This window comes from Tachysurus fulvidraco, chromosome 22 (genome assembly GCF_022655615.1).
Source record: "Tachysurus fulvidraco isolate hzauxx_2018 chromosome 22, HZAU_PFXX_2.0, whole genome shotgun sequence".
Taxonomy (NCBI): Eukaryota; Metazoa; Chordata; class Actinopteri; order Siluriformes; family Bagridae; genus Tachysurus; species Tachysurus fulvidraco.
This window is the reverse complement of record NC_062539.1, coordinates 1853693-1872692: the sequence shown is the minus strand read 5'-3', so window position 1 is coordinate 1872692 and position 19000 is coordinate 1853693. Positions and strand designations below refer to the sequence as shown.

Sequence of the window (19000 nt, the reverse complement as noted above, 5' to 3'; positions counted from 1 at the left end):
AAACCAGAGATTACAACCTCATGTATTCTTTCATTAAACATTAAAGTAGCTTAATGGACGCTCCTGACTAGCGTTCGTTTTCTTATCGCGAGCTCTAGCTAATAGTCAGATATATCACGCGTTCGTGAGAGTAGACGCTGCACTTCTGCTTTTGTTTGCGGTCGTGTATATTCATGTGTGATGAGAGGATGTGAGTAAAAGATTGTCCCGATTGTCAGATAAATTCAAGTAATATTTTGTTTTCTTAGAAGAATTCCAAGTCCAATCTTCTTTCATTCCATTACGACGGAACTTAAATATAATCTGAGAGTCTCATCTTTCTGTAAAACGTAAAGAAGTTTCAACACAAAACTTATTATGCTTAATGAACACCTTCCTGTGGTGTTAGCAGGTAGCATGCAGTCGTGTGGCACGTGGCTTTGTGGTTGTTCTTTAGCACGCTTGGAACGGAAGTGGTGTTTTGAAGCTGGCATGCCATCTCAGCAATCTGTACAACCCTGCTTCGTGACCCTGATTGCAGGCTTTAATGAATGTCGTCTTTATCTAACGCGAGAGTGAAGCTTTGCAATTTAAATACAAAACCAAGCTATGAATCTAATCTTCCGTTCCCATCTGGAGCTCCTGATGGCCCCAGTGACGTCGTCACCTTTCAGCCCCGGACTGAACCTATACGGACTGAAGCTGATGCTCTTATCTGCATAGGTTCGTGCAGCAGGGCCTCGTTCTTGTCCTGGCGTGTGGTCAGAGCTGCACTGATCAGTGTCATGGCAACTGTTTAATAAGCTGAAGAGAAACCGCAACCTTACAGCGAGCGTCATGTAGGTCACACTAACAGTTGTCTCAGTTTGCTATTTTTTCTGTTTGTTGTGAATGGTTCAGTAGATATGATTTAGAACCTTCGATATGAAATATACTTTCCAGCACAAAGACTTTCACACTACCTACTGTACATAGCAAAGGCCACGCCCCTTCAGTAGGACTAGATGTTTTACTATACTATATTAAATGTTACTATCAGGAACAGGGGCAGAAACACCAACCTTTGACACTGGGATTGTTCATGCGAGGCCTTTACAAGAGACCACGCCCCCTTTACTAGGACTGACAAAAATAGGAACAGAGGCTAACAGCTATAGACACAGAGGACACGTCTCCTATACTGGGGCTAACGGCTATAGAGACAGAGGACATGCCTCCTATACTGGGGCTAACGGCTATAGACACAGAGGACATGCCTCCTATACTGGGGCTAACGGCTATAGACACAGAGGACACGCCTCCTATACTGGGGCTAACGGCTATAGACACAGAGGACACGCCTCCTATACTGGGGCTAACGGCTATAGACACAGAGGACACGCCTCCTGTACTGGGGCTAACAGCTATAGACACAGAGGACACGCCTCCTGTACTGGGGCTAACAGCTATAGACACAGAGGACACGCCTCCTATACTGGGGCTAACGGCTATAGACACAGAGGACACGCCTCCTGTACTGGGGCTAACAGCTATAGAGACAGAGGACACGCCTCCTATACTGGGGCTAACGGCTATAGAGACAGAGGACACGCCTCCTTGGCTAAATCCTGGTACCTTGCTGTAAGGTAGTGACCTCATAGTGCTGATGTTGCTCCGCAGACCTGCTGTTGTTGCTGTTTTTAATTCATTTCATCACACCCGATGAACTGCACTTGACAACTCTAGCAGTTCATCATTCATTATTCTGGATCATTGTCCTGAAGCTCGTGTGCTTTTCTTTTTTTTTCGCATGCTAACCTGTATGTTAATGTTAATGACTCCGAGAGCTGTGGAACTGAGATACATGTGCTGACAGGTCCCAGTGAGGCTTAAACACGTCCTCTCTGGGATTTCACAGGAACATTGTGCAAGAGAAGGGATGCTAATCCGAGCTTTATTCTGGGTTGCACGGTCATCCAGACTCGCTGTCTCTCAGACTGTGTGTGTGTGTGTGTGTGTGTGTGTGTGTGTGTGTGTGTGTGTGTGTGTGTGTGTGTGATAATTATCTGTTGGTGAAATGTAAACACGCCTGAAGCCCTTTATTATGCTCTTCATATTCAGACCATGGCTGTGCTCTCATCCAGGCCGTGACTCAGATGTCTGCTAGTCATCTAGACAAGTCTAACACACCATGCTGCAGTGGATTCATTGATTATTTCTCTTTTCAAACTGTTTAGATAGGGGGCACGGTGGCTTAGAGGTTAGCACGTTCGCTTCACACCTCCAGGGTTGGGGGTTCGATTCCCGCCTCCACCTTGTGTGTGTGGAGTTTGCATGTTCTCCCCGTGCCTCGGGGGTTTCCTCCGGGTACTCCGGTTTCCTCCCCCGGTACAAAGACATGCATGGTAGGTTGATTGGCATCTCTGGAAAATTGTCCGTAGTGTGTGTGTGTGTGTGTGTGAGAGAGTGTGTGTGTGCCCTGTGATGGGTTGGCACTCCGTCCAGGGTGTATCCTGCCTCGATGCCCGATGACGCCTGAGATAGGCACAGGCTCCCCGTGACCCGAGAAGTTCGGTTAAGTGGTAGTAAATGAATGAATAGATGAACTGTTTAGATGCTAACAGTTTTGTATAAGAATAATTTAGCCAAAGTCGATCGTTTTCATCTTTATGTTACTCCTTTACGCTACGCTAGACCGCTGAGATAGAGATAAGAATTGCGTTTCGTTGTTACAGAGATCGATTCCAGAAATTGTTTTATCGTAAATTCGTGCTGCACTCCCTTCTTCTAAGTGCTTTATTTTTCTGGAGACACACACACACACACACACACACATACACATCTCTAGACAGCACACATTACACACACTCTGCGTGCAAAGTGTGTAAGTCCGCGAGTTTCCATCAGCCGTCATCTGATGCCACTTTAAAGGTTTTTTGTTCCAGCAGGATTATTGCAAACATATGACGGTGGAACAAAACAAAGGAAGCAGAACCCCACTAAACATGGCTACTTTAAATAATCCGGAATCTAAACAAATCCGAGCCTGTGTCGTGAAGCGGAGGACATCGGAGAAGGAGGCTGAGAGGTTTTGAGAACTGGGTGTGCCTTAGAAATGCCTGGAACCTGTTTTTTATTTTCCTCCTGCCAGGAGAAGATGAAAACCTGGTTTTAAAACATTAACAAGAATTTCTTCATGCCTGTCATCTTGAGAACGATCGAATTAGACCTTGTTTTCTTGCCTTGGGTTTGTTGTTTATTTCCCTTCCAAATTTCTATGCAAATTGTTCAGCAGTCTTTCCTGCGCAGACTCTGAGCTCTGCAGCGAACCAGCGTGGGTCGTCGTTTAACTTCATCAGCTTTAGAGTTTCAGAGAAATTTGTTTGAAGAAGGAATTTGGTGATTAAAAAAAGCACATGATTTTCGTGACGACCTCAAAAAGTAATTGTTAGTCGTCTTGATGTCACACACACACACACACACACACACACACACACACACACACACACACACACAAACTCAAACACACACTCAAACAAACACACACACACACCTCCACTGGACTGCAGGGTGAAAGCATTATAAGCAATGTCATCTCTCACAAACACTATTGGCAGTACATCAGCCACACACACACACAAAAACACAAACTCAAACACACACACACACACACACACACACACACACACACACACACACACACACACACCTCCACTGGACTGCAGGGTTGAATGCATTATAAGCAATGTCATCTCTCACAAACACTATTGGCAGTACATCAGCCAGCCACACACACACACACACTCAAACACACACTCAAACACACACACACACACACACACACACACACACACACACACACACACACACCTCCACTGGACTGCAGGGTGAAAGCACTATTGGCAGTACATCAGCCACACACACAAACACACATGCACACACACCTCCCCTAAACATCTACAAAACTTTGCTGTTGGTGTTTCCATGTTTTCTTGGCCTGTACTTCTTCAAATGAGTTTGGTATAACTCCACCCACTTTGCCCCCACCTCACAAAATTTGAAGGTGGAATTGTAATAAAAAGCTGATCAACGTTTGCGTACATCATATGATCAGGGTACAAGCCCCAGCACTGCCAAGCTGCCACTGTTGGGCCCTTGAGCAAGGCCCTTAACCCCCCCTCTCTGCTCCGGTGGTGCTGTATCATGGCTGACCCTGTGCTCTGACCCCAACCTCCAAAGTTAGGATATGTGAAGAAAGTATTTTTCTGTTGTATTCTAATATAGTTTCTTGTAAACATGGAATTTATAGAACGCTGCAAATTTTTGGTGTTATAACTCTATAGAAAAAATACAATTTAAATAAACAAAAAACCATCGACGGAAGGTCAGGTCAATGAGCTGTTACTATGGAAACGACTCGAATCTGCTGGGCGTCTTGGGTTCATTTTAACCTGTAGTTTATCAACCCCTTTCCCGAGCAAACAGTTTCAGGAAGGTAAAGTTTTGTATCTACAAGGATTTGTGTGTTTTATACGTCTGATACTCGCACCATTAGCCTTGTAAAGCTGGTGGGGGAAAAATGAAATGCAAACATTTTTTATTTTATTTATTTATACTTTTTGCTGAACTGTTTCTTCACTATAGAAAGGTTCCATGAAGTTGGATTACACATGTGTGTGTGTGTGTGTGTGTGTGTGTGTGTGTGTGTGTGTGTATAAAGAAAGAGCTATTATTCTTGTTCATGGAGCAGCATTAATTATGCCTTACTGTCCAAATATTTGCTATAGATGCGGCTTTGTGTTGTTCCCAAACACACACACACACACACACACACACACACACACACACACACACACACACACACACACACACACACTGCATCATGAATAATACATAGCCTTCTCCAATGTAAATTGTGAAAAATATATTGGAATTAAATGCTATTTGCATGATTTTGTGTGTGTATGTGTGTGTGTGTGTGTGTGTGTGTGTGTGTGTGTGTGTGTGTGTGTGTGTGTGTGTGTGTGTGTGAGAGAGAGAGAGACATTTGCTTGTGCAGTTTCTCTGTTTTGTATAACAGGATTGCTCATACTGTACACGCCTCCACGTCAGGAGTGTGTTAAAGCTTATAGTGTGTACAGACGTGTGTGTGTGTCAGTTTGGCCAGGAAGCTCCACTGAGTACAGCCCAAACTGCTCTGTTCAGACTCTCTCTCCTTCTCTCCCTCTTTTACTGCAAACTATTCAAGGTAAATATTTTTTTCAAACCCATTTTAACGCTTGCTTTAGTGTTGGCTTTGAGTTTGCACTGATAACGTGTTGAGGAGGAAGAAAAGCTATAGTGAGCAGAATAACAGTAAAAACCTTCTTCTTCTGCACGCAGTTTGCACTGGTTTCCAAGCTGCTGCACTTTGGCACGTGTGTGTGAGATTCCGTGTGGGGTTTTAACACGGAATCTCATTTCCCTTCTGAAGACTGATTCGGTTCTCTGTCCTGTGTGAATGATGTGATTTTCGGATTAACGGAAGGACAAAGTTTAGCGGAAAATGTCTGTCTAATACGGTGTTAGAGCTCGAGCTCGTGTGTGTCGCACATTCCTGGGTTCTTAGGAACTTTAAAACTTTTAAAAATGGTGTGTGTGTGTGTGTGTGTGTGTGTGTGTGTGTGTGTGTGTGTGTGTGCGCGTGTGTGTGTGTGTGTGTGTGTGCGTGCATGTGTGTGTGCGCGTGTGTGCGCGTGTGTGAATGTGTGTGCGTGCATGTGTGTGTTTGTTTGTGCGTGTCTGTTTGTGTGTGCGTGCTTGTGTGTGTGTGCGTGCGTGTGTGTGTGCGTGCTTGTGTGTGTGTGTGCGTGTGTGTGTGTGTGCGTGCATGTGTGTGTTTGTGTGTGCGTGCTTGTGTGTGTGCGCGCGTGTGCGCGCTCGTGTTCTGAATAATAATAGAGAAATAAGATCCGTAGCCTCTCACACTTTCGGCATCTTCCGTGCGTTTTCCGGAAACACCCGACCTCAGACAGCTTGTATTAATCAGTTAGACTTTGCAAAATCTACCGAGTATTTTGATTCGTCTCGGAATTCTTTACAATTCTTTGCATTTCCTTCAACAATTTATAAGTTTTAAGATATCATGGACAGGCTAATAATCTGACAAAACTGATAATCATATTTTAACTTTAGGAGGGTTTCATTTTCTGAGAGTATAAAGCGAAAGGACATGAATAACAATCTGTTTTATTTAGAGCCTGTACAAATAATGCAGGACCTTCAGGTTGTTATTTTACTGTAGTTTTATTAGGACGAGAAGGTCACGTGTTTGTTGTCTAATGCAGAAGTTTAACAACCTAATAACACATTAACGCACATTTAACAAACAGTTCATATCTGATGCTCTGTGGGTTCTTCAGCTGGGAGAAATATTGCAAATTCGATTAAAACTAACTAAACGAAACGTATTTTCGAACCTAGATAACAATTATGGGTTTGCAATGTTTATGTCTAAATGTTTCACGGCTCAGAAAATAACATGCGCTCGATAATACATAGCACTTTTTACCATTGTAAGTAGTATATAACGTTCGTACGACGTTGTTCTAACATTAAACCAACATTACTACAGGAGAACATTTTAGGAACGCCGTTTTTGGAGCAGAACGCCGTACGGTTTGTAGACCTTCTGTGAAATTCCGGCCAAATGTTCCTTTAAAGATCTCAATGGGTTGTGAACAGACATCAGTGGAACCCAGTTTTGTATATAAATCCACCCTCTAGCCCAAACATCCCAGAGCCCGTAACCTCTGGACAGATGAACCGATGGGTATTTTGCTTGGAGCTCTGAGTCGATGAGATATTCTACGCTTTTAACCCTGTTAATTGCTTTGTCAGAGAGTTTATGTCTATGTGCCTTTGTCAGTTTCATTGGCATAGAGATGTATGACCCAGGAATGTCGAGTTTGCGATTTGATTATCGCAATGGATCAAGTTACCAACTTATGAAGTTACAGTTAATGTTCTCACGAAATAGCTTGCATATGTAGCTCAGGCAAGGCATCAATATACCCGGAATATACAGAATAATATTCATTGGACTGGAAAATGATCGTTAATATCATTACTGGCTATTAAACCAAAATGATGTAGTATTTATTGCATAAGTAATAATGTTTATGTAACGATTTATAACCACACTATCTGGCACCCAGACGAGGATGTTTCTTTATGAGTTTGGTTTCTCTCTCTTCCTCATTTTACCTCAGGGAGTTTTTCTTCACCACTTGTTCCTCTGGTTTGTTCATTAAAGATAGATCCAAGCTAATAAAATTGAAGCTTGGATGTTTTTTTTTGTTATACAGTTCATTGAGTTTCCAGTTGTATATCTTCTTAAATAATACAAGAACTTGTCCGTTTTCTAGTTAGTTCAAAAACCCATAGCATTTCTACAGCCTGATGTTTAGTGTAAATGCAGTCTGACTCAGACTTTATCAGTTCTTCTGACGTTATAATAGTTTGAATCTGTCTGTTTCAGATTTTCAGCTCCAGGTATCTCGTCTGTCTTTTCACACCCATAAAAAAATACCCTAAAACTCTAATCACTGACACTGAAGGAGATTTGATGGGTAAAACTGATGAGATGTATTCACCTGGATGTTTAACCTAGTTCTTCCTGTTGCAGGCATCATGGTGGCCCACAAGGAGTTCGCTACAGCCGGGAAGACAGCCGGTCTGCAGATTTGGCGTATAGAGAACCTGGACCTCAAACCTGTTCCCAAGAACCTGCATGGAAACTTCTACGTCGGAGATGCCTACCTGTTACTGTACACCACAACTGCTCCATCCTACTACATCCACATGTGGCTGGGTGAGTGGCATTGCTCCATCTCCAGCTGTGCTCCAGATGTGTTTATCAGAATTAAGGTGTTAATTTAGAACATTCGGGCTTCATTGACGCAATGAGCGAAGTGCTACAGGTGACTTTTTTTTTTTTTTTTTTTGTGAAGCAGCGTTTGGTGCTTTTGATAAACTAGAGTTCATCATGAGGAAACTTGTTTGTCTGAGGAAGGATGTGGTTTGCTCACCATATTTTTGAGATGCTAGTTTAATCCGCCTCTGGTGTTTCAGCTCAGGACACGTGACCCTGATGTGTTGCGACCTAAGGTGTGTGTTTTGCTTTGTTTCTCACTTAAACCCAACTTTTGTATAGAAGCGCTTTAATAAGCACAAGAACATGTGAGAAGGTGACATCATCAAATAGCATACTTTTTAATCCAGGAACAAAGTTCTTTAGCGTTCTCACATTTCATGCAGGTCGTTCCTTCACCAGCTTCTCTTTTCTTTTTCCTCTCTCTTTGTCATGTTGTCATGATACCGCAAAACCAATAAAACCATAAAAGTCTATCAAAATGGTGGGAACCTTAAACTTCCACTTACACGCACTAGTGATTTCTTTCATTCGTGTTAAATATAAAGTGAATCACCATAACGACAGTTTTTTTTTTTTCTTCTCGAAATGGAACGACTCGCCTTCTCTACTGACCAATCAGAATCAATCGAGATTTCAGCAGCTCGTATCTCATGTTAGCTTTCGATACGTTTGTGTTTCACAATTCTCCTGTAACGGCCACTGACTGTTCGTGCAATTCTTCCTTCCCTTTTCTTCTCGAGCACATTTCTTAATCTCCTCCACAGAAGAAGACACGAGGATCGACTGTCCGTGTCGTGGGAATCATAATGACCGCGAGCGAAAGTCTTCTGTGACTCAGCACTTAAAAATCCCACATGGCAGAAAGCAGAACGGCTTCTTGGGTTTTGTTCTTAAACAATTAAAGTTAGTCTGTTCTCCTTCTCTAAACTGATTGACCTCTGCTACTTTTTTTGTCCGAGACGCTCGGCGATTCCTTGAATCTCCAGAGTGGAAAGTTTCCTAACCTTTCTGCATGTCTTTTCTCAGGGTTACCATGTGGTTTTTATAACCCCATAAACAAATCCGGAAAAGTTTTCTTCTCCCGGTGGAGTGAGCTGGAACGTCACGGTGTGACTCCACAGCTCTTGTAGGTCTTAAAGGAACAGTACGGACAAACACTTCCGTTGTGTTGAGATTTGAGGTTTGCTTATTTGACACGGAAGGTGTAATCGATTCATTGGTCTATATTCAGCTCAAATCTTGGTCAAGACTTGATCTGTATGAGCGACGAGTCGTTTCTAAGTGAATCGACTCTTCGATTCGGCTCTTTTAGGTGAGCTTCGAGAGCCAGCACTAAATGTTTGTCTTGTCTGATGGCTCTTTCTACATGTATGTGATGTTGTTGCCATTGCAATGTGTTTGTAATCAATACGTTTCCAGGTAAAGCTCCGTTTTTTCGATACCTGAGCTGTCCGTTAGCGTGAATAGTGAGCCGTGTGTTTGACTCAACACAATGACGTTAATGCATCGTATCTTCCAATTGTCAAAATAAAGGTTTTACAAAATGTAAGAATATCTCAGCTGATACAGAGCCTCTGATATATTTTAGACGGAGTTCTTGTCGAGGGCTATGGCGCGATTTCATGACAGTATCATAACACCGTAGTGTCTCTGGTTAAGAATCAAATGACAAATGATGATCTCCTCATGTAGGAGATGAGTGCTCGCAGGACGAGAGCGGCGCCGCGGCCATCTTTGCCACGCAGCTGGACGATCATCTGGGCGGCAGCCCGGTGCAGTTCCGTGAGGTCCAGAATAACGAATCCATCACCTTCCTGGGATACTTCAAGTCGGGCATTAAGTATCAGGTGAGCATCAAATGAGGCTCTTTATAAACCCTCCACAAACATAGTGTCCAGTGTTCTTAGAACATCGATCTGCTTTTTATACAGGTTTCCCACGCAATGTTATTACAGCATTATAACACAACATTATGGAAACTTCACAAATGTTCCAGGCATCAGTCACAGTCTGGTATAAAAATCAAGCCAAGCCCCACCTGCTTTTAGCATATCTCGTTTGATTGACATGTCAGCTGACCAACCGCAAACAATTTTCTTAAAAATGTTTCCTCGCTGTTTTGAAAAAACTCTTTACTACAGCTTTAAAGATGTTGAAAAGTGTGAACAAGGAGAAAAGTGAGAAAAGTGAACGGCAGAGATGGGGGACTCGAGTCATAGGACTTGGCTCGAGTCAGACTTAAGTCGCAAATTTGAGACTTGAGACTTACTTGTGACTCACTCCCACCTCTGGTGAACAGTGAGATGCTTCTTGTCCTATTTGTGAGACGTTTTAAACTTCCGAATTTATTTTGTAAAAGCATTAAAGCGATGTTGTTGATTTTTGTGCAGTGTGTGTGTGTGTGTGTGTGTGTGTGTGTGTGTGTGTGTGTGTGTGTGTGTGTGTGTGTAGAGAAGTGATATTCATGTGCACAGAGAGAGAAAGCCCATGCGAAGCAACAATTATAAGGCACTCAGTACTTCACATTCTTTCCAACACAACACACCAGTTTCATTACCGCAGCATGTTTACTGACCTCGACTCAGAAAAGCGCCTCTGTTTTTCATTTCCTGCAAGTTTTTTCTTTCTAGTCTTTATTTTTAAACCGGTTTTTCAGAGCCTTTGGCTTTGTCTCGTAGATGGTGAGGATGCTGGAAAATCTGCCTCGGTGGTCTGTTTGTAGTCGTCTTTGTTTAGCTGCAAGAGAATATTTGTGTCCCTGTTTTACTGACAATTCCGTGTGCAGATTAATAGACGATGAAGGAAGACATTTTGTTAAGTGGGATAAACTTTTAGCTGTCAATCTGTAGAAATCTGTATTGTCCACGCCTATTTTACTGTGACTGACACAGAGACCACACCCCCTTTGCTTAATCAGTCTTAGTGGCCACGCCTCCTTTAACTGACACATAGGCCACGCCTACTTTAATGTGACTGACACAAAGACCACACCCTCTTTGCTTAATCTGACTCATTGGACACGCCTCCTTTACTGTCATTTATGCATAGACCACGCCTACTTTAATGTGACTGACACAGAGACAGCTACAAAGGCCACACCCATTTCTCTCTGTAACAGACCAGGAGAGAGGCCACACCTCCTTTTCTGAGAAACCACAGCAAAGGATGTACAATGTGAATAATTATTTTCATCTTTTGCTCTCTCTTTTGCTTTCTCTCTCTTTCTCTCTCTCTCCCTCTCTCTCTCTCTTTCTCTCTCTTTCTCTCTCTCTTTCCCTCTTTCTCTGTCCCTCTTTCTCTCTCTCTGTGTCTCTACAGAAAGGTGGTGTTGCTTCTGGTTTCCAGCACGTGGTGACTAACAAAGTGGATGTGAAGCGTTTGCTGCATGTGAAGGGCAGGAGAGTGATCAGAGCCACAGAAGTGACATTTTCCTGGTCCAGCTTTAATAAGGGCGACTGCTTCATCGTGGACCTCGGAGAGGTAACGTCCACGTCCTCGACTGCGCTTCCTCTCAGGACGAGAAAAGACTCTGATATCCTAGATTCTAACTTTGCCTTCCTGTGCAGAACATCTACCAGTGGATGGGCAGCGAGTGTAACCGCTTTGAGAGGGTGAAGGCGTCTATGGTGGCCATCGACATCCGCGATAACGAGCGCAACGGAAGAGCCAAGCTGTGCATGGTGGAGGAGGAATCAGAACCAGATGAGCTTATTAAAGTGAGAAGAATAGAGATAGTAAAAGAGAATAGTCAGAGTAGTGACTTGTACTCAATAACACGTTCTCTCATATCCTGAATCTCCGCCAGGCTCTCGGCCCCAAAACGAGCATCGCTCCTGCCACACCTGATGACGAGAACGTCGAGATGTCCAACAAGAAAAAGGGGGCATTGTACCTGGTAATGCAGAACCTCCACACACTTCACCACCATACACTTCACCCAGTAAAAAATCCCACTCGAATAATCCTTAATCCGTCACTAATAATCCCAGGTTATAATCCCACTTAAATAATCCCGCTGAAATAATCCTGCTCTAATAATCTCACTCTAGTAAATCACTTGAATAAAGATCCCATTTGAATAGTAACAGTTGAATAATATCTCTTACGTAATCTCAGTCCAATAATCTGATAACAATGATACACCTCTAATAATCCCACTCGATTAGTTCCACCATTATAACCCCGCCCTAATAATCCCATGCAGATCTCAGACGCCACCAGCACCATGAAGACGAGCGTCGTGGCTCCTTCCAGTCCGTTCAAGCAGGAAATGCTGTCGCTGGATGACTGCTACATCCTGGACAACGGCAAGGACGGCAACATATTTGTGTGGAAAGGTGATGAGAAAGTCGGGTATATTTTCACGTCCGTGTCACATGACGCGTCGACAGAGCGTTGAACTCCACGTATTTTTTTGTTGTTGTTTTGTTTACGGTTTGTCACGTGTTTTTTTGCTCCCAGGTTCAAAGGCTAACACAGAGGAGCGCAAGGCAGCCATGAAAGTGGCTCAGGATTTCATTAAGGAGAAGAACTACTCCAGTAAAACACAGGTACACTGCAGCCTTGTGCAGAAAACAGTCTACAAAACACAACATGGCAATTTTAGATTTTTCTAATCCTTATGTTTTATTGGTTAATAGTGTTGCATCATCATTACTTTAACCATAACATTAAAATCTACAGCAAATCTTACAGCAAACATTTGCATTTTTTTATGATGAAACAGTGATTTATTTTTTATATTAAAATAATGAAATAATTGAACGGTTCCCGTGTTCCGTGTAATCTTCGCCTTGTGTGTCTGCAGATCCAGGTGCTGCCTGCAGGGGGCGAGACAACGCTCTTCAAGCAGTTCTTCTCTAACTGGAAGGATAAGGACCAGACGACGGGCCCCAGTAAAGCGTACACCATCGGCAAGATCGCAAAGGTGAAGCAGATTCCCTTCGACGCCTCCACGCTGCACTCCAACCAGTCCATGGCGGCGCAGCACAACATGGTGGACGACGGCTCCGGGAAGGTTCAGGTGCGAGCCGCTTTCAGTTCATTCGTTCAGTCATTCAGTCAGTCAGGAAGGAAGGAAGGAAAGAAGGAAGGTTTGAGATGAAAGGAAAAAAAGGATGCAAGACTAAAGAAAAACTAAAAAAGTCAGGACAACAGAAAATGCCAGAGTGACAGAATGACAGCAAAGAAAAATGGACAGATAATATAAATGTAAGAGAAAGAAAGAATAAAAGCAGAGAGGAATTAAAGTATGATAGATGCATAACAGATAGATAGATAGATAGATAGATAGATAGATAGATAGATAGATAGATAGATAGATAGATTAAAGAAAGAAAAAGAAAATAAATAAAGTAAGACATTGATGTGTAGATGAAAGCAGTTGTGTGTGTGCGTGTGTGTGTCTGTGTGTGTGTGTGTGTGTAGATCTGGCGTGTGGAGGACGGAGCACGTGTCGCCGTGGATCCTTCTTCTTACGGTCAGTTCTACGGCGGCGACTGTTACATCATCCTGTACAGCTATAAACAGGGCGGGCGAGAGCAGCACATCATCTACACCTGGTGAGTCAGTCCACACTGGTCACACCCACACACACCTTCTGACCAATCAGAGTGGAGAACTCAGTAGGGTGTTGTGTTTTTGTGAGCATGTGATTGTGTTTTTCAGGCAAGGACTAAAGTGCACTCAGGACGAGCTGGCTGCCTCGGCCTTCCTCACCGTGCAGCTGGATGACTCCATGGGCGGAGCTCCTGTCCAGGTGAGTGTGTGTGTGTGTGTGTGTGTGTGTGTTTGTGTGTGAGTGTGTGTGTGTGGGGGGGTGGGGGGGGTGGGGGGGGGTTGGGTTGTGTGTGTGGGGGGGGGGGGGGGGGGGGTGGGGGGGGTTGGGTTGTCTGTGTGTGTGTGTGTGTGTGTGTGTGTGTGTGTCTCGGTGTGTTTGTGTGTGTATGAGGGGGTGCGCGTGGGGGTCTGTGTGTGTGTGTGTGTGTGTGTGTGTGTGTGTGTGTGTGTGTGTGTGTGTGTGTGGTTATCATTTCCGAAAGTTGCACTGAGCGAATGTAATTTTGTGACATGCAAAATTCCTACTGAACACCAGGGGGCGATGTTGTACAAAACGTTAATGAGATACAGCCGAAAACACGGAGAATGACTGAGAGTTGAACTATAAATAGACAAAAAAAGCATGTTCGATATATTCGTCTAATACCAAAGCAAATATCACACATTTTCTGCTTCACAAAGTTTGACAAAGTTTTTCTTAACGAATATTTGATATTGTGTGTTCAGGTTCGTGTGACTCAGGGTCAGGAGCCTCCTCACCTGATGAGCTTGTTTAAAGGGAAGCCCATGATCATCCACAGTGGAGGAACGTCACGTAAAGGTGGGCAGACGAAGGCAGGAACCACACGTCTGTTCCACGTCCGCACCAGCACTGCCAAAGCCACTCGGGCTGTAGAGGTAAGTGGGCGGAGTCTCTCGCTTTCAATGTTTCACCTGAATGGAAATAGTACAGACTTCCTCATTTATAGTATTTATAATTCATAGTAAATAACCCTCTCTTACACCCCCCTCCCTCACATCCACGCTCCTCTCTCTCTCTCTTTCCCTCTTTCTCTCTCTCTCTCTGCCTCTCTCTCTCTCACACACACTGCCCCCCCCCCCGCTCTCTCACACACTCCCCCCCCACACTCTCCCCCCCCTCTCACACATACACTCTCTCCCTCTCCCCCCCTCCTCTCTCTCTCTCTCGCTCTCTCTCTCTCTCTCTCTCTCTCTCTCTCTCTCTCTCTCTCTCTAGGTGAGCCCATGTGCCTCCAATCTCAACTCCAATGACGTTTTTGTGCTGAAGTCTCCTGATTCTCTGTTCGTGTGGCGAGGCGTCGGTGCCAGCGATGAGGAAGTTACAGGTGCCAAATTCGTCCTCAGCTTCCTGGGAGGGAAACCCATCGATGTGGCCGAGGGAAAAGAGCCAGGTCAGGATTAACTCTGCATTTTATTTTAAGACTTTTTTTTTTTTTTTTTACTACATTTGGTTTTCAGGCTCAGATAAAACATATTATTCCACAACAGAATAATATGTTTTGAGAATATGTGAACAATATTTTTTCTTTTTAGTGTCCATCTGTATGCTGGTCATTGTGTGGCATAACCACAGATTCCACATAAAAAAGTTCGGTCTTTAAAACTTATTCACATCTTACTCTACAAAACATTTTACTGAAAGACAAAAATGACTTCCAGTTGAAGTAGTAAGAAGTAAAATTTTTTTTTTAAAGAATTATTAAAGAAACTAATGGGGCACAGTGGCTTAGTGGTTAGCATGTTCGCGCAGGGTGTATCCTGCCTCGATGCCGCCTGAGATGAGGCACAGGGTCCTTTAAAGTGTCATTTCATAAACTTGGAAATGAAAATGCTGCATGTTACCTGTCCTCGTAGCTGGATTCTGGGCTGCTCTGGGAGGGAAGAAGGAATATCAGTCTTCCAAAACCCTGAAGAACACCATCAAACCCCCTCGTCTGTTTGGCTGCTCCAACAAGACCGGCCGGCTCACGGTAAAAAAAAGAAACGAAAAAACTTTCTCTCTCGATATTGACATGAAATGGACGTGACGGTATGACGTGTTTTCTGGAATAAATGAATTCCTGCTTTTTTTCCCACTTCCTGTCCTTCCTCTCAGGTTGAGGAGGTTCCCGGTGACTTCACCCAGGCTGATTTAGCCACCGATGATGTCATGCTGCTGGACACTTGGGATCAGGTGAGTGAATTTTAGTCGGCTAGGAAAGAGGGAAGAGGGAAGAAAAGACAAAGGATAACAGAGGGAGGAGAGACGATGTAAAAATAATTAAAATTAAAACTCAAGCATGAAAAGTAAGGAAGCTGAAAAAAAAACATGACGGTAGAGTAGATTGAAAACAAGCGTGTATTTTGGTGGAAATTTCCATGAGCTGATTGTGAACCAGGGGACACGGTGGCTTAGTGGTTAGCACGTTCGCCTCACACCTCCAGGGTTGGGGGTTCGATTCCCACCTCCGCCTTGTGTGTGTGGAGTTTGCATGTTCTCCCCGTGCCTCGGGGGTTTCCTCCGGGTACTCTGGTTTCCTCCCCCGGTCCAAAGACATGCATGGTAGGTTGATTGGCATCTCTGGAAAATTGTCCATAGTGTGTGAGTGAATGAGAGTGTGTGTGTGCCCTGTGATGGGTTGGCACTCCATCCAGGGTGTATCCTGCCTCGATGCCCGATGACGCCTAAGATAGGCACAGGCTCCCCGTGACCCGAGAAGTTCGGATAAGCGGTAGGAAATGAATGAATGACTGAATGAATGATTGTGAACCTCTGATCTGTAGATCTTCCTGTGGGTGGGCAATGACGCTAACGACGTGGAAAAGAGCGGCGCTCCAAAGATCGGTAAGGTTTTTATGAAGCTTTCTACAATGTGTGGTAGACGTCCCGAGGCACAGCAGTGAACATGGATAAATAAATGGAACTTCTTCTTCTTCTCCACCACAGCTAAAGACTACGTGGACACAGACCCGTCCGGGCGGCGCGGTATCCCCATCACCACCATCAAACAAGGCACCGAGCCTCCGACCTTCACAGGCTGGTTCCAGGGCTGGGACGCCAACATGTGGGACACCGACCCTCTGGAGAAAATCCGCGCTCGCTTTTAATTCATCATTCATCATCGTCTATCTGATATTTGCACTTAACATCCAGTTTTACATATTTTTTTCTTTTTAACACTTTTTATCTCGTTTATCGTATCACGTGCCGACGTGCCGTACGGACGGTGATGCGGCCGAGACGTCACGTAGACGACACTTTGTTTGCTGTAATGAGTCTAAGAATATCCATGAAAATCACACCGATGTTTAAAATCTCATTGTTGGCTAAACATTCCATGATATTTTTGACAATTAAAGCCGCGACGTGACGTCATTCCCGAGCATCGCGTCCGACACGAGGTGCTTTTTCTACCACTTTGGCTTTTTCTACCAGTTATCAAACTAGCGATGTAATAGCAGCCGGATCAGATACGTTCCAGCGAACGCTGTGTAAGACGCAAGAAACAAATATTCCTAATAAACTATTTAGCGTGTGTGTGTTTGATTTGTGTCTCATCTTCCATCCACTTCTCCAATCAAGACAACATTTTTGTGTGTTTTTGGCTATTTCTGAATATCCATGAGTCATGAGTTCCATCCAAAATGTTTTAGGATATTAAACAATAAATCAGACGTCCAATCGAATGTCCAATCTCGGGACCTGCTCTGAAAGCACAGCCTCTCTGTGTTCTGTTGATATTTTTACAAATAAGAACTTCTAGTCCGGTAACTTTAACACAGTCGATTCCTATCCAGTTAGATTCCAGAACTCAACAGCGCTGAGGTGTAAACAACATACTGTACGTGTTGCCCTTTATGTGTCAGACACGCCCACTTGTTTATATGTAAACATAAACATTTCACACTTTATGTAGAAAGAACGAATATCAAATCGTTTTTTTGAATAGCGGATAAAGTGAAGATGCAGTCAGATGATGACAGATGAAACTGCTGAGTCTTAAACAGAGCTTGTTGACTTTATAGAGTAAATATCACTAAACAGACGCCTCAGCTTCATCCTAACTTTAGCACACATTAAACTGGAGGAAGTCTTGGCTGCCTTCCATCTCTCTCTCTCTCTCTCTCTCTCTCTCTCTCTCTCACTCACACGCACATACACACACTCTATCTCTCACACACACACTCTCTCACACACACACACACTATTTCTCTGTCTCTCTCACACACTCTCTCTCTCTCTCTCTCTCTCTCACTCACACACACACACACTCTCTCTCTCTCTCTCTCTCACACACACACAGACACACATACACACACTCTCTCTCTCTCTCTCTCACACACACACTCTCTCTCTCACACACACACACAGACTCTCTCTCTCACTCACACACAAACACTCTCACTCTCTCTCTCTCTCTCTCACACACACACACACTCTCTCTCTCTCTCACACACACACACTCTCTTTCTCTCTCTCTCACACACACTTTTTCTCTGTCTCTCTCACACACACTCTTTCTCTCTCTCTCTCTCACACTCTCTCACACACACACTTTCTCTCTCGTGCTCACTCTCTGTCTCACACACACAAACTCTTTCTCTTTCTCTCACACTCTCTCTCTCACACACACTCTCTCTCTCTCTCTCTCTCTCTCTCTCTCTCTCTCTCTCTCTCTCTCTCTCTCTCTCTCTCCCCTCTGTTCTCCTGCCAGCTTAAAGCTCTGTGTGAAAAATTCATAGTGCAGCATAAATTTAGCTCCACGAACCCAAGAGCCTCTGACTGACAGACAGCCTAGTTTTAGCTAAATTTTGCAGTGATGCTTCTTATTCAGGGCAAACAAAAGTATAGGCACCCCCATATCTATTACATCTACTGTTATAGCTTTGAGCAATTAGAAACTGTGTTCAGGCATAAACACACACACACACATACAGTGCTTTTCTCTCTTATTACCAACTCAAAAGTATTTACACTCTCAAACTCTGTAGCGTAAAACATGACATTTGAAAGTGAAAAAATGGTATATATTTTTTAAATTCTCTCACACATTTTAATCAATTAATTAAGTAATTGGGGATGTGGTAGCTCAGTGGTTAAGGTGTTGGGCTACTGATCGGAAGGTCATAGGTTTGAACCCCAGGTCCATCAAGCTGCCACTGCTGGGCCCCTGAGCAAGACCCTTAATGCTCAGTTGTAAGTCACTCTGGATAAGGGTGTCTGCTAAATGCTGTAAATGTAATTAATTGCTCCATTAATTGATTGATTTCATATGTAGTCACCCCTCCTCCCCCTGGGCTTGTGTCCAGAAACCAAGTGTTTATATTTGCACTACAATATGTTTTACATTTAGGTGTTGTTATTTATTATTATTATTATTATTCCCATATAAATTTAAGTGCTTTACTTTCACATGAGTTGAAAGCTATTTATGTTTTTTCCCCCAGATGATTTCTTTACTTTTCCATCTGATTTTACACATTATCGGTTGCCTAATGTTTTAAAGATGCATATAACGTACGCGTTTAGTTTCCCACGTAAGTGTAAAGACATGAGACGTGCACGGC

The 19000-nt window shown here is 43.7% G+C and overlaps 1 protein-coding gene across 2 annotated transcripts; it reads left to right on the top strand.

Annotated features, from left to right (window-relative positions):
* The first annotated feature begins 5049 nt into the window (after positions 1-5049).
* scinlb (scinderin like b) lies at positions 5050-16968 on the top strand. Of its 2 annotated transcripts, XM_047806512.1 has the most exons (17): positions 5051-5206; positions 7625-7810; positions 9566-9720; positions 11192-11353; positions 11440-11589; positions 11679-11768; positions 12078-12210; positions 12335-12423; positions 12681-12896; positions 13301-13434; positions 13541-13631; positions 14159-14329; positions 14670-14844; positions 15308-15423; positions 15549-15626; positions 16217-16277; positions 16380-16968. In XM_047806512.1, the coding sequence occupies exons 2-17, from the start codon at positions 7630-7632 to the stop codon at positions 16538-16540; spliced, it is 2163 nt and encodes a 720-aa protein (XP_047662468.1). In that variant the 5' UTR covers positions 5051-5206; positions 7625-7629; the 3' UTR covers positions 16541-16968. The 2 variants fall into 2 exon arrangements, 1 of the variants encoding a protein (XP_047662468.1); XR_007139132.1 differs by lacking the exons at positions 15549-15626; positions 16217-16277; positions 16380-16968 and having other exon boundaries at positions 5050-5206; positions 14670-14943; positions 14976-15353.
* The last annotated feature ends 2032 nt before the right edge of the window (positions 16969-19000 follow it).

Excerpts from the sequence above, each read along its gene's own strand:
- scinlb (XM_047806512.1), top strand. The coding sequence starts at position 7,630 with ATGGTGGCCCACAAGGAGTTCGCTACAGCCGGGAAGACAGCCGGTCTG. Across the intron at positions 11,769-12,077 it reads AAAAGGGGGCATTGTACCTG|ATCTCAGACGCCACCAGCAC; the intron begins GTAATGCAGAAC and ends AATCCCATGCAG. Across the intron at positions 14,845-15,307 it reads GGCCGAGGGAAAAGAGCCAG|CTGGATTCTGGGCTGCTCTG; the intron begins GTCAGGATTAAC and ends CTGTCCTCGTAG.